Source organism: Equus przewalskii, chromosome 2 (assembly GCF_037783145.1).
Source record: "Equus przewalskii isolate Varuska chromosome 2, EquPr2, whole genome shotgun sequence".
Taxonomy (NCBI): domain Eukaryota; kingdom Metazoa; phylum Chordata; class Mammalia; order Perissodactyla; family Equidae; genus Equus; species Equus przewalskii.
This window is the reverse complement of record NC_091832.1, coordinates 49,624,933-49,637,956: the sequence shown is the minus strand read 5'-3', so window position 1 is coordinate 49,637,956 and position 13,024 is coordinate 49,624,933. Positions and strand designations below refer to the sequence as shown.

At 44.3% G+C, this 13,024-nt stretch overlaps 1 protein-coding gene across 6 annotated transcripts in view; it reads left to right on the top strand.

Moving 5' to 3' along the window:
- Positions 1 to 13,024, top strand: part of SLC18A1 (solute carrier family 18 member A1) — a 38,380-nt gene that overhangs the window by 9,700 nt on the left and 15,656 nt on the right. For 2 of the 6 annotated variants that reach the window (XM_070606512.1, XM_070606527.1), the window contains 6 exons: positions 2,566 to 2,785; positions 5,632 to 5,878; positions 7,209 to 7,572; positions 8,529 to 8,587; positions 10,669 to 10,752; positions 11,651 to 11,743. In XM_070606512.1, the coding sequence (XP_070462613.1) occupies positions 5,755 to 5,878; positions 7,209 to 7,572; positions 8,529 to 8,587; positions 10,669 to 10,752; positions 11,651 to 11,743 (724 nt within the window). In that variant the 5' untranslated portion in view covers positions 2,566 to 2,785; positions 5,632 to 5,754. Of the gene's footprint in view, positions 1 to 2,516; positions 2,786 to 5,631; positions 5,879 to 7,208; positions 7,573 to 8,528; positions 8,588 to 10,668; positions 10,753 to 11,650; positions 11,744 to 13,024 lie in introns of those variants that run through there. The other 4 variants (XM_008535580.2, XM_070606533.1, XM_070606520.1 and 1 more) reach the window with 4 other exon arrangements.

Genomic DNA, 13,024 nt, shown 5'->3' with positions numbered 1-13,024 from the left:
GGGGACCCTGGTGGCAGAAGAGTCACGTGGCTCCGAATAGGGCGTGCCTTATGCCAGAGACTTGTAAATGTCTTCGTTAACACAGGTCCTCCATCTTTTGGCCCTAACCCCCTCTCTCCACGGAGGCTCAGGCCACAGAGTGTGTAAGGGGGCATGTCTGCCACGCTTTCTGTGGTAGGCAGAACAGTGCCCCCCTCCTGCCCCCCAGAGACGTCCACGTCCTGACCCTGGAACCTGTGAATATGTTACCTTACATGGCAAAGGGCCGTTGCAGATGTGATTAAGTTCAGGATCTTGAGATGGAGAGATATCCTGGATTATCTGGATGGGCCCAATGTAATTACATGAGTTCTTATACATGAAGGAGGGAGACAGGAGGCTAAGAGTCAGGGAGAAGGAGGGAGGGAGAGAGAGAGAGAAAGTTAATGCTGTTCTGCTGACCTTGAAGGTGGAAGGGAGCTGTCTAAGAAATGCAAGCAGTGATGCTAAACATCTTTTCAGGTACCCTTTGGCCATCCGTATATCTTCTTTGGAGAAATCCCTGTTCAGGTCTTTTGCCCACTTTTTAATTGGGTTGTTGGCTTTTTTGTTGTTGAGCTGTGTGAGTTCTTTATATCTTTTGGATATTAACCCCTTATCTGATATATGGTTTGCAAATATCTTCTCCCAATTGTTAGGTTGTCTTTTCGTTTTGTTGATGGTTTCCTTTGCTGTGCAGAAGCTTTTTAGTTTGATGTAGTCCCATTTGTTCATTTTTTCTTTTGTTTCTCTTGCCAGTCAGACATGGTACTTGAAAATATGCATCTGAGACCGATGTCAAAGAGCGTACTGCCTTTGTTTTCTTCCAGAAGTTTCGTGGTTTCAGGTCTTACATTCAAGTCTTTAATCCATTTTGAGTTGATTTTTGTGCATAGTGTAAGATAATGGTCTACTTTCATTCTTTTGCATGTGGCTGTCCAGTTTTACCAACACCATTTATTGAAGAGAGTCTGCTTTCTCCATTGTATGCTCTTGGCTCACTTGTTGAATATAAGTTGTCCATACATGTGTGTGTTTATTTCTGGGCTCTCAATTCTGTTCCATTGATCTGTGTGTCTGTTTTTGTGCCAGCTTTTCCACTGCTAGATATTTATCCAAAGAACTTGAAAACACAAAGGCATAAAGATACATGCACCTCTATGTTCACTGTAGCATTATTCACAATAGCCAAGACTTGGAAGCAACCTAGGTGCCCATCGAGGGACGAATGGATAAAGAAAATGTGGTATACGTGCACAATGAAATAGTACTCAGCCATAAGAAATGATGAAATCTGGCCATTTGTCACAACATAGATGGACCTTGAAGGTATTATGCTAAGCGAAATAAGTCAGAGGGAGAAAGTCGAATATCATACGATCTCACTCGTAAGAAGAAGATAAAAACAATCACAAACAAACACGTAGCAACACAGATTGGATTGGTGGTTACCAGAGGGGAAGCAGGGAGGGCAAAAGGGAGGATTAGGCACATGTGTGGTGATGGACTATAATTAGTTTTTGGGTGGTGAACATGATGTAATCTACACAGAATTTGAAATATATTATAATGTATATCTGAAAAATAAAATAAAAAAGAAATGACAAATAAATAAAATTTAAAAAATAAAGAAAATGTAACTATGACTTTTCAGGGGGAAAAAAAAAGAAATGCAAGCAACCTCCAGAAGCTAGAAAAGGCAAGGAGACAGATTCTCTCCCAGAGTCTCAGAAAGATTGCAGCTCTGCCAACACCTTGATTTTTAGCCCAAAAAAACCTAGTTTGGACTTCCGACCTCCAGAACTCTAAGAAAATAAATGCGTCTTGTTTTCAGCCGTTAAGTGTGTAGTTGTTATAGCAGCATAGGCAATGAATATACTCCCCTAACGTCCTGCCTCCCCCTATTTCTCTTTCCAGATCTCCTTTAAGGCTCTTTCTTAGATTGGAAGTCCCCAAGTTAATTAAGACAGTTAAGAGGGCCTGCCAGTTCCACATTTAAGATCCTCTGTGGCCACTCTTGCTCGTTACTTGTATTCATTCTTTTGTAAATTGTTTCTGGTCGTTGCCCCACTGATGACTCTTAATGTCGGAAATATCTATAGTGCCACTCCAAGATCCCACCCTAAGCCATACTCTCTCCTGTAACCCTCCATCCAGTCATCAAAACAAGAAATATTCACTGGAGGCTGCTGTGTGCCAGGCACCGAGCTCTTATTGATGGCATGGACGGCAGCGTGGAGTCCATGCCTTTACTGAGTCCATACGTGTTTGATTTTTTTGGCTTAAGAACAACATGCATAGATCTGCTGTTGTCGTTGTTCTTGTGAGGGTTCTAAGATTTGTTTCTTTCCAGAAAGCAATCAGGGTACATGGAGCCTCTTTGACAAAAGTACCAGGGGACAGGAACTGCACTCTAGTTCCATTTTGTCTTCCAATTTGTATTCAGACCTGGCAAGAGTTAAATGATAGATAAGCACAGATGAAAAACAGCGCAGCCCAGCACATCTTTGCTTAGGATAATTTCTCCCCTCTCTTTATCCTCTCCAGTCCTGCTTTCCTGCCTCTGACGCAGGGAGCTAAGTGTCTGAATGAAACCTGTTAGAGGTTCCAATTAAATCTTTGTTGACAAAGGGCACACACGGCATCCTCAGAAAACAGATGGCAATAAATCCATCAGCACGTCCACTTTCAGAGAACAGAGTCCCTCTGCTGAGCGGGCAACAGCTGCTGAGGCCTCATGGAGCACCTTACACGAGACGCCTCTGAGGTAAGATGCTTCTCTCTGGACACTTACTTCTTCCTTGTAATTTGTGTCTCTTGCAGAGAATTTTGACTCTAAAGCAAAGTATACCACTGACTTGTTGGCAAATTCCTGGCTTTGTTTGTTTGTATATTTTCGGTCTGTCCCTGTAGGACTTACTTCATTCCATCTTACATCTTTTAGTTTCCCACTGCTTTTCTCTTAGTCCCTTCTTATCTTCTGAGGTACATATTTCTTGTGTATCCTAAGTGAATTTGTACTTAGAAATACTTTATTTATACAGAGAAGCGGTGGGTCTTAGATGATTGCATGCATTTTCTGGTTAAACTGATCTAGGAATCGGGCTCAGTAGGGCCCTCCACTCCTCGAAACTGTGGTGTGGACAACGTCTCCTCCAGCCCTGGCCTTGGGATAGAGCCATGGGTGCCCGGGACGCTTCCAGCATCTGAGGCTGACTGTTGGCCTAATGATAATCATTGAAAATTATTCACTTCCTGTAGTATAAAAGTAATTAATTATAGAATATTTAGAAATTACAGAAAAAAATAATTTAAGTCATTAATTATAGTATCTGGCATTTGTGTGTGTATCTTTTCCAGCCTTTTAAAAACGCATTTATGCTTTTTATTTGCACATACGTTTATCTTTTATATGGTTGAGGTCAAGATGTAAACACAGCTTAATATCCGTTTTTTACTTAACATATTTAGGGTATTTTCTAAGTCATTGAAATTATTTGAAAACATTATTTTTAACAGCTACTTATATTCCACCATTAAAATGTTTCACTTTTTTCGCTAATATAAATAATTCTGCAATTAGTAATTTTGAACAAAAATCTTTGGCTACATTTCAGGTCATTTTCTTAGGATAGGTTCCAAATCAAAGAGTATACAATTTTTGGAGCCTGATGCATTTCATGACAGTAATCTATTTTTTTCTGTTTATTTCTTCCAAATCCAACTCCAGTTTATTTTATTTTATTTTATTGAGGTCATAATGGTTTACAATATTGTGTAATGTGTACGTTATTGTTTAACAATTTCTGTATAGACTGCATTGTGCTCACCACCAATAGTGTAATTTTTATCAATCACCATACATATGTGCCCCTTTACCCCTTTCACCCACCCCCCACTCTCCTTCCCCTCTGGTAAGCATTAACCTGTTCTCTTTGTCCATGTGTTTGTTTATCTTCCACATATGAGTGAAATCATGTAATGTTTGTTTTTCTCTGTCTGGTTAATTTTGTTAAACATCATACCCCCATGGTCCATCCATGTTGTTGCAAATGGGATGATTTTGTCTTTTTTATGGCTGAGTAGTATTCCATTGTACACATCTTCTTTATCCAGCCATCAGTCAGTGGGCACTTGGGTTGCTTCCATTGTCTTGGCTCTTGTGAATAATGCTGCAATGAACATAGGGGTGCATAAGTCTCTTTGAAATGAAAGTAACCTATTTTAAAATTTATATGATTGGAATGGTTGATACCACAACGGAAGCAATATAAAAGAAAATGAAATTCTTCCAGAAACTGTGATTATCTGAAGTTTAACAAAATACTGTGGCTTAATGCTGACTAATGACATGAAATGCTAAGTAGAAAACTAATCACGAAAGTTAGTATTTTATTCACACAGAGTATCACACCTTTCTGAGCAAGGGTTTACAGCTTAAATGAGAGAAGAGGAGTGTTTCTAGTACCACAGAGCAAGGCAAGATGGTGGAGTACAAGCCTGAATGTTAAAAAGCTTAGGATTTCATTCCAGTTTGCCACAAATTATGTGACCCAAGACAAATCTCCCAACCTGCTGCGTCTCAGATTTCTCACCTGTGAGATGAAGGGCTTGGTTTGGTTCAGTGTTTCTCAGTGGGCAGCACAAGTAACGCTTGTGGCACATGAGATATTTTCGGGTGGTACATAAAATAGACCATAATTTTTTTTTGGCATGGCACATAAAATTATTTTTTAAAGCAATACTATTTCAGTTTTTAAAAAGAGTGGATTTAGGCACCAGCCCAGTGGCATAGTGGTTCACGTGCTCTGCTTTAGCAGCCTAGAGTTCACAGGTTTGGATCCTGGGCACAGACCTACACACTGCTCATCAAGCCATGCTGTGGTGGTGACCCACATACAAAATACAGGAAGATTGTCACAGATGTTAGCTCAGCAACAATCTTCCTCAAGCAAAAAGAGGAGGATTGGCAACAGATGTTAGCTCAGGGCTAGTCTTACTTACCAAAAAAAAAAGAGAGAGAGAGAGAGTGGATTTAGAGGAAAAGTTTAAATAAATAAATAATAGTACAAGTAGTCCTTATATGTGAGATAAACCATCAAGGTGATGGGTAAGTGTCTGATGTCTGAGAAACATTGCTAGATGACCTTGAGAATTCGCCAGGTAGAATTCTAGATATAAATGTTGGTAAGTGGGGCTGGGCCAGTGGCCGAGTGGTTAAGTTCACGTGCTCTGCTTTGGCTGCCTGGGGTTTGCCAGTTTGGATCCTGGGCATGGCCCCACATGCCACTCATCAAGCCTGCTGTGGTGGTGTCCCACATAGAGGACCTGGAATGACTTACAACTAGAATATACAACTGTGTTCTGGGGCTTTGGGAAGGAAAAAAAAGAGGAAGATTGGCAACAGATGTTAGCTCAGGGCCAATCATCCTCACCAAAAAGCATACCTTTGAAAAAAAAAGAAAAAGTTGGTAAGCAATGCTTTCTTGGAAGGCATTCTGGGAATCAGGTAGAGTTATTGAGATGTATAAGAAGTGAACAGAGACACAGGCATGGAAAAGGTTCAAATACCATCCTACGACTCGCAACTCTTTGCACTTTTCATTTCAATAGTGAGTTTCATCTGTCTGGGCAGACTTTCTCCCCTCTTCTGTAAAGGCTGCAGAAGACCTGTAGCTGTAGCAGGACCTTTCCTGAGATCCCGGAGGAGAAGACACCCCCAGCCTAGCCCTCACCATGCTCAGGGCAGCTTTGGATGCTCCTCAGCAGTTGCTGAAGGCGGGGAGAGAGTCCCGGAAGCTAGTGCTGGCGGTGGTGTTTGTTGCTCTGCTCCTGGACAACATGCTGCTTACTGTGGTGGGTATGTTTGGGGCTCTTTTCACTGGGAGTTAGTTTGCTCTGGGCTCCAGTGGGCAGCACACATCCTGCTGGATTTCAGCATGAATGGACTGGAGAAGTTTTCTTTTCATGCTGAAAACACACAGAGGTTGCTGGGGATCGGAGGGAAGAGTAGGAAATGGTGTCTGCAGCTCACCAGCCATTGCTGAAAGACCCCAGAGGTTCAAGAGAAGGAGGTTCAGAGAGCATCTGACCAAAAAAGAGGGTGACCTGGAGCCAGAGCTGGCATTGTTTTTCTTCCTCCTCATTCCACCTTCCCAAGGGGCTGACGACCCCCAGTGGCCTCTGGGAGAGGGAACATCTTCTCACCGTGGCTCTTCCAGCTTCTGCACTATCAAAATACCCAACTCCTGATGAAAACTTCCCTTTCTTGTGGCTCATTCCCTCCGAGTCCTGCCTTTGTTTAGTTGGTAGTCTCTTAATCTTTACATTCAGTATGTCAGTATATAAGTGGCTGTGAACATGTTGCCCCTCTGGGTAAAATATTTGCTTTAAAAGAAGAATCTTCCTGAGACAAACTGTTAATCCAATACAGTCGATTCTCACTACTCGTCGTAGTTATGCTCTATAAAGTTGCTGCAAACACTGAATTTAGCCAGTACTGAATCCTTGCTCCCAGGGGAACTACACACACACACACACACACACACACACACACACACACAGCCCCCATATAGATTATAATCTTAAATCCTAAAAACAATGCACCCTAGTAGTTTCTATTTTCTTTACAAAAGAGAAAATGACATTCAGTGTTAAGTGACTTGACCGAGGCCACCTCATTAACAGGTGCCAGAGCTGGGACTCAATCTCTGTCCGACTGGCCCCAGCGCTGGAGCTTCTTGCACCGCACTGCCCTGCTTCCACCATCTCCATGCTCTGCCGTCTCTGTGTGAGACTTCAAATAAGAAGGCAGAACGTTGTTCAACCTCAGCTGGGAAAGGGAGCATCTGGCGATTCAAACTTTTTCCCACTCTCTGCACAGATGTCCAGGAAAAATCGTGACAGCTCTGCGAGTGTTGATTTTGTGATTACAAATAAATTTTAGCCAGTAGGCAAATTAGCCAATATGGAATCCACGAATAATGAGGACCAACTGTATGATGGTCAGAATTTAGGTACTTCAGCTAATGGGATAACTTGGGCAGGCGCAGTCTTTGGATAGGCTTCAAATCATGTCACTTAGACACCTTCCTCGAGCGTGAATCTAAACCTCGCAGTAATGACCCTGAACTGACTCGTGCTAAAAAGACCTTACTTAGCCCTGATCACTTGTCCCTCTTGACTTTCAGTGCCCATCGTGCCCACCTTCCTATATGCCACTGAGTTCAAAGAAGTCAACACTTCTCTGCACCTAGACTCCACCACCACTTCCTCACGTGCCCTCGTTTCTTCTGCCTTTGCCACCATCTTCTCCTTCTTTGAAAACAACACCATGGCTATTGAAGAAAGTGCACCCAGTGGCACAGCATGGACAAATGGCACTTTTGGCACTATCCCTCCTCCTGGCACTGGAGCCATCCCAGCACATAAAAACAACTGCCTGCAAGGCACAGAGTTCTTGGAGGAAGAGAACATACGAGTCGGAGTTCTGTTTGCTTCGAAGGCTCTGATGCAACTTCTGGTCAACCCATTTGTGGGACCTCTCACCAACAGGTATCTCAGTCGGTGCAGCACTCCATATTGTGCTCTGGGGCTCAGGAATAAAAGAATGGGCTGAGGTGTCATAAAGGCTGGTTAGGGGGCCGGCACCGTGGCCGGGTGGTTAAGTTCGTGTGCCCCACTTCAGCAGCCCAGGATTTCACAGGTTTGGATCCTGGGTGCGAACATGGCACTGCTCACCAGGCCATGCTGAGCTGGTGTCCCATATAGCAAAACCAGAGGCACTCACAACTAGGATATACAGCCCATGTAGCACAACCAGAGGCACTTACAACTAGAACATACAGCTATGTACTGGGGGGGCTCTGGGGAGAAGAAGAAGAAAGAGGAGGAGGAGGAGGAGAAGAAGAAGAAGAAGAAGAGAGGATTGGTAACAGATGTTAGCTCAGGGCCAATCTTAAAAAAAAAAGGCTGGTGAGAAGGAAAATTCACTTGTCTGTGCCCCCGCACAGTCAGTTGCTTGGAAAGCGAGTTATCCCAAGGGATAACATGATATTGATGAAATGCCATGGGTGTCCAATTTTCTTAGTGATATAATGACTACTGAGTACCAAGAAGAGAGCCAGTGAGCAGAAGTGTGCTGTGGACGTCAGCTCAGCGCCCAGGATCGTGGCTCCGTGGGGGGCCGGGAATGGGACAGGCCTCTGCAGTCCAGAGCAGGCCTTCTTAGCGTTGTACTTGGGATGATCCGGATGTCTCGAGGGAACCTGCCCTCTGACTAGGCTATCCTTTCTGGAAAAGAGGATTTTGGCCTTTGTCTACGGGTAAATTTGCCTGTTTATTTGCTTATATGCATTCACAAGTCATATCCCATCTGTACACCTGCATACAGAGACTTGTTTTACCATGTACCGAAATAACCGCTTTTGTGTTCCCAATTACATAAAAAAATATAGTCCAGGTGTATGGATGCCTATTGGAACTGTATCTTTTTTAAAATTTCCTTTCAGGATTGGATATCACATTCCCATGTTTGCTGGCTTTGTTATCATGTTTCTCTCCACAGTTAGTAAGTAATTTGCTTCCTTTTTTCTTCCCTTCACTGATTGCCTTTGATTTTATTGCACGTACTACAGAGAAGAGAGCAGGCTCAAGTTAGCTAATAAGGCATCTAAGTGGCCTATGGCACTGATTTAAATGCTTTGCAGTTTGTGGTGTGGGGGCCAGAGTAGCAGTGGCAGCTCAATCTAGCTGGGATTTGTATATTCTGCTCTAGAAGAACAGCTCCTTCACTTCCTCCAGCTGGGGAAAATTGGGAAGGCTGTTTTAGTGTATATGCCGTAGTGTGTGTTTGTGTGTGTGTATGTGTGTGTGTGTGTCTATCAGTAATCCTTGAGTGAGTTTAGTATAAACCTCCCATCTTTGGAAGAGGTCATATTATTTTGATGTGCAAAGGTAAAGGGGAACTAACAAAGCATCTAAATTGGACAATAGCAACTGGAAAATTCCAAAAGGTCTACTGCCTTCAAGCCAGGACATTAAAGGTTATAGCTTAGCAAAATAAATCTGCCGAAGAAACAGGAAAGAGAAAGACAAATAGTCTATCCAGCATCAGATAAATGTACCTGACAGAATGGAGATGGAACAAGAACAGTAAATGAAAAACAATATGTCTGTGAGATAGGGTAACCGCCAGAGGACCCCTGGCTGTTTAGCATGAGGTCCCTGCCTGATTCTCCACCCAAAACTCATGTTTTGAAAGGTTTTCTTATTGACCAAACTGCATGTATTAAATAATAATTATTGTTTCCATGCCATAACCAGGTTGCTATACTGAGGTGGCTTACTTTTAGCAAATGTTTGGTGTTTAGGGTATCCTAGGTCACATTCATTTAGGGTTTTTAAATACTAAAAAGAGGTTGCTGATGCCCATTACTGCCCTAAGGGTCGCCAGCTGGGAACCATGCCTAATGTAACTGGGAGCGAAATGGTGGTCTGTGTGAGGGGTACAAAGTGAAAAAGAAATCGCTTTGATCCTCCTGAATAGGGTGACCAACAGTCCTACTGTGCCTGGGATTGAGACGCCCGCCTCCCAGACTTTTGGTTTTAAAACTGGGGCAGTCCTGGGCAAACTGGGATGAGTTGGTCACTGTTTTCGAAGGCCATAGGAATAGCTGACCTTGAACAGACTGGAACTCAGAAAGCCTGGGAGAGGGTATCGGAGGCCCGGCGAGGGGAGACCAAACCTGTGCGTGTTTGGACACAGTGTGATCAGGTCAGGAGGTAATGGAAGAGGATCACGAGACATCCACCAACAAAGACATCCGTAATGAATGGGCAGAGGCACTCAAACTCTGCTGACTCACACACTATGGGAGGAATCTTGTCTCCTTGGGGGGCACTGTCCCGGAACCAGAGGTGAGACACGTCTGGACTTACAACCTTGCCAGCCACACCATATAATTTAGTTTTTTGATAACATATTCCTGTTTGGTTCTCAGTTTCGTGCATGTTAGTCTCTAGTAACTGAACCTCTTCAAAGGCATGAACCGTGTTCTCTTTCTTTCACATTTGCTACAGCCTAGCACAGGGGCATGTTCAGTATTACTAAATATTTACTGATTTGATTTGGCTAAAAGCTCTTCCAACATAAGGTAAGGGGAAAGCTCCGATTGGATCACAGGATATCCTTTTGTCTCCAATGCCTATGGTCCTTCAAGTACACAAAGCTTCTTTTGTCCCTACACTTCAGATAACCCCCTGGGGCCCAACGGTGGTAAAGGCCAAATCTGGGCATTCCATGCGGAAGATCCAGAAATAGAGTGTGAGTGCCAGCATCCAGGCCTGTGCATTAGACTTGTTGTCAACTCTGATTCCAGTGGAGATGGTGATGGGCTTTGGGGCTGGAAACTGGAAATCCAGCCTTCCAACCGCTGAGTGGTGAATTGGTTTCTGCTTCTCTGGTTTTTCAGTCTTCATGCCAGTTAAAATGCAATCCCAATTAAGGGTTGGGAGATTAGAAAGACAGCTCCAGAGACGGAGCAGTGATCATGCCTTACTGCTCATGTCTGTCGCAGCTCGGGCCCATTTTCTGGTGCCAGCGAACAAGGGCGACTTGCTAATAAGCATCTTGCTCTTCTCTTTGCCCAGTGTTTGCCTTTTCTGGTACCTACACCCTGCTCTTTGTGGCCCGGACCCTTCAAGGCGTTGGATCTTCATTTTCATCTGTGGCAGGTAACGCTGACATCTTATACACACATGCACACGTGTACACACACACATGTGCACACACACACATCATTTACCATCTCTTACTCCCTTCAGACCCTATAAGATTTATGTGAGGACCTTAAAGAAAATATCCCAGTGGGCCGAAATTATGGTTCAAAAACAAGGTAATTATAGAGTTGATGGCTGTGCCTGTAAATCCTTAAGCCTGACGTAACTTCCTCTGACAACATCTGGATGCAGCTGGCTCAGGTCAGAGCAAGCCGGAAGTAAAACTATGAAATAGGCCAGGCTTTTATTTAATGCCCCTCTGTGGTCTTCTTTCTGTCCCCTTCTTAACATTTTATAGAACAGTAATGTTAATACTAGCAGTAACACTATCACAGTTTATAAAATTTTATCAAATACAATATTGAATGTAACCCTATGAAGTAGACATTTTTATACACAAGTGAACAGACACGAGAGTCCAGCCCATGCTCTCTTCCAGGTAACCGTGCTTTCATACTCCCCCTTGGGCACCCCATTAAATAAACAGTTCTCTGTGTTCATAGGTTTTCCTTGCCTTGCCTACTCCATATCCGTTCATTCAGGGAAATGTGCTAGGAGATGGTAAAATGATATGGACTGCAGTACCGTTGGACAGTGGCATTCTGCGTCCCCCTTCCCTGAACTCTAGCACTCCCAACAATGTTCTGAAGAGAAGGAATGGGCCACATGGAGGTTTAATGGATCAGTGGGGCAGTGTTTGTAAAACGCTATGGCTTAAGTTTTGTAAAACCCCTCAAACTGAAACTCTGGCTAAAATGATCCCTGAAGATATAACAGCGCAGAGACCAAGGACTCTGTGAGAGGCAGACAGAGAGGCCCCGTGTGCCAATTCCACCCGTTACTCTCCTTTCAGGTCTTGGGATGCTGGCAAGTGTCTACACTGATGACTATGAGAGAGGGCGTGCCATGGGAATTGCCTTGGGGGGCCTGGCTTTGGGAGTGCTGGGTGAGTGGCACCTGCCTCGGATCTGGGTTCGGAAGGGTGGGTTACTGCAGATTCTCCAAAGAAGCTCCAGGAGGCAGGTGTTCCTGAGGTTCTGGAAGATGGTATTTTTCTTCGTTCTCTGTCCAATTGCGTTTGTGTCCTGAAATTTTGCGCAAGAAAGGTGAAATCTGTTTTCCCTTAAGAAGCTAAATAGCCTCTAATGGCTTGGGAATGGTCCAGAAACCTAGTCTATTCAAGGGAGTAAATCTCCCCTGTCAGCAGCCACTGCCTCGCCTCTGCTTCCACACGTGGCCGGTGCTTTCAACAGAAGAGCAGCTTCTTTGTCAGATTTTGTGCTGTGTTACAAACATAATCTCCTTTAATCCTCACCCCACACTGTGAAGGAGGGATGACTGTCCCCATTACAGAGATGAGGATGAGAAAGATTGTTAAATACCTGTTCAGGGTCACACAGTCGGGAAATCGCAGAGCCAGGATGCAGGTTCCGATTCTGTGGGCTTGAATCCCAAGCTCCAAGACACAGGCTTATACTTTCTTTGAGGTTCATCCTTATAGGGTTTGATTGACCAGTCTGACAGTCACAGACTCTTACTGTGCGCTTATTACAGGCCCAGCACAGTGCTGCACAGAGAGGGTATGGGTAAGAAGCCTCAGACACGGTTCCTGCCCTCTCAGAGCTTACAAGCTCACTGGGGAAAAACACCGAAAGTCTCTTCCCTGTCCCACACCCCACCCTCTACCACCATGGGGAGGAGGGAAAACCAAAACCCTGCTCTTTGTGAGTATTCACCTGCCCAAACACCCAAGCTGAAACTGTGGTGCGTCCTGGCCTCGTTCATCATTGCTCACTCCCAAATGAATGAGCCCCTTCCATCCTCTACAGCCACTTCCTCAAGTCAGTCCCTCACGGCGTCTCAGCTGGAATACGGCACCAGCCTCCTGCCTGATCTCTTACGCATTCCCTCCTCCCTCCAAGGGGCTGCCGTAAGAAGCTTCCTATGCCCAGAGCTGGTGGTGTTTCTCCCCTACTAAGCAGCACTGATGTTTCTCCCTGGCCCACAGGGCCGAGTAGATGCTTTATGTGAATACACAGGGCTCTTGACTGTTTGGCCTCAACCTTCCCTACCTCCACTTCTCCTCTCCCAGCTGCTCATATTCTAGTAACACTGACTGTCTATTTCTTCTCCAACCACACTCTCTTTTCTAAAACGTCTGTGTTCTTCCCATGTGCTTCTTCCCCATCAGCACTATCCACTTGACAAAGCGCTTGTGGCCACCTGA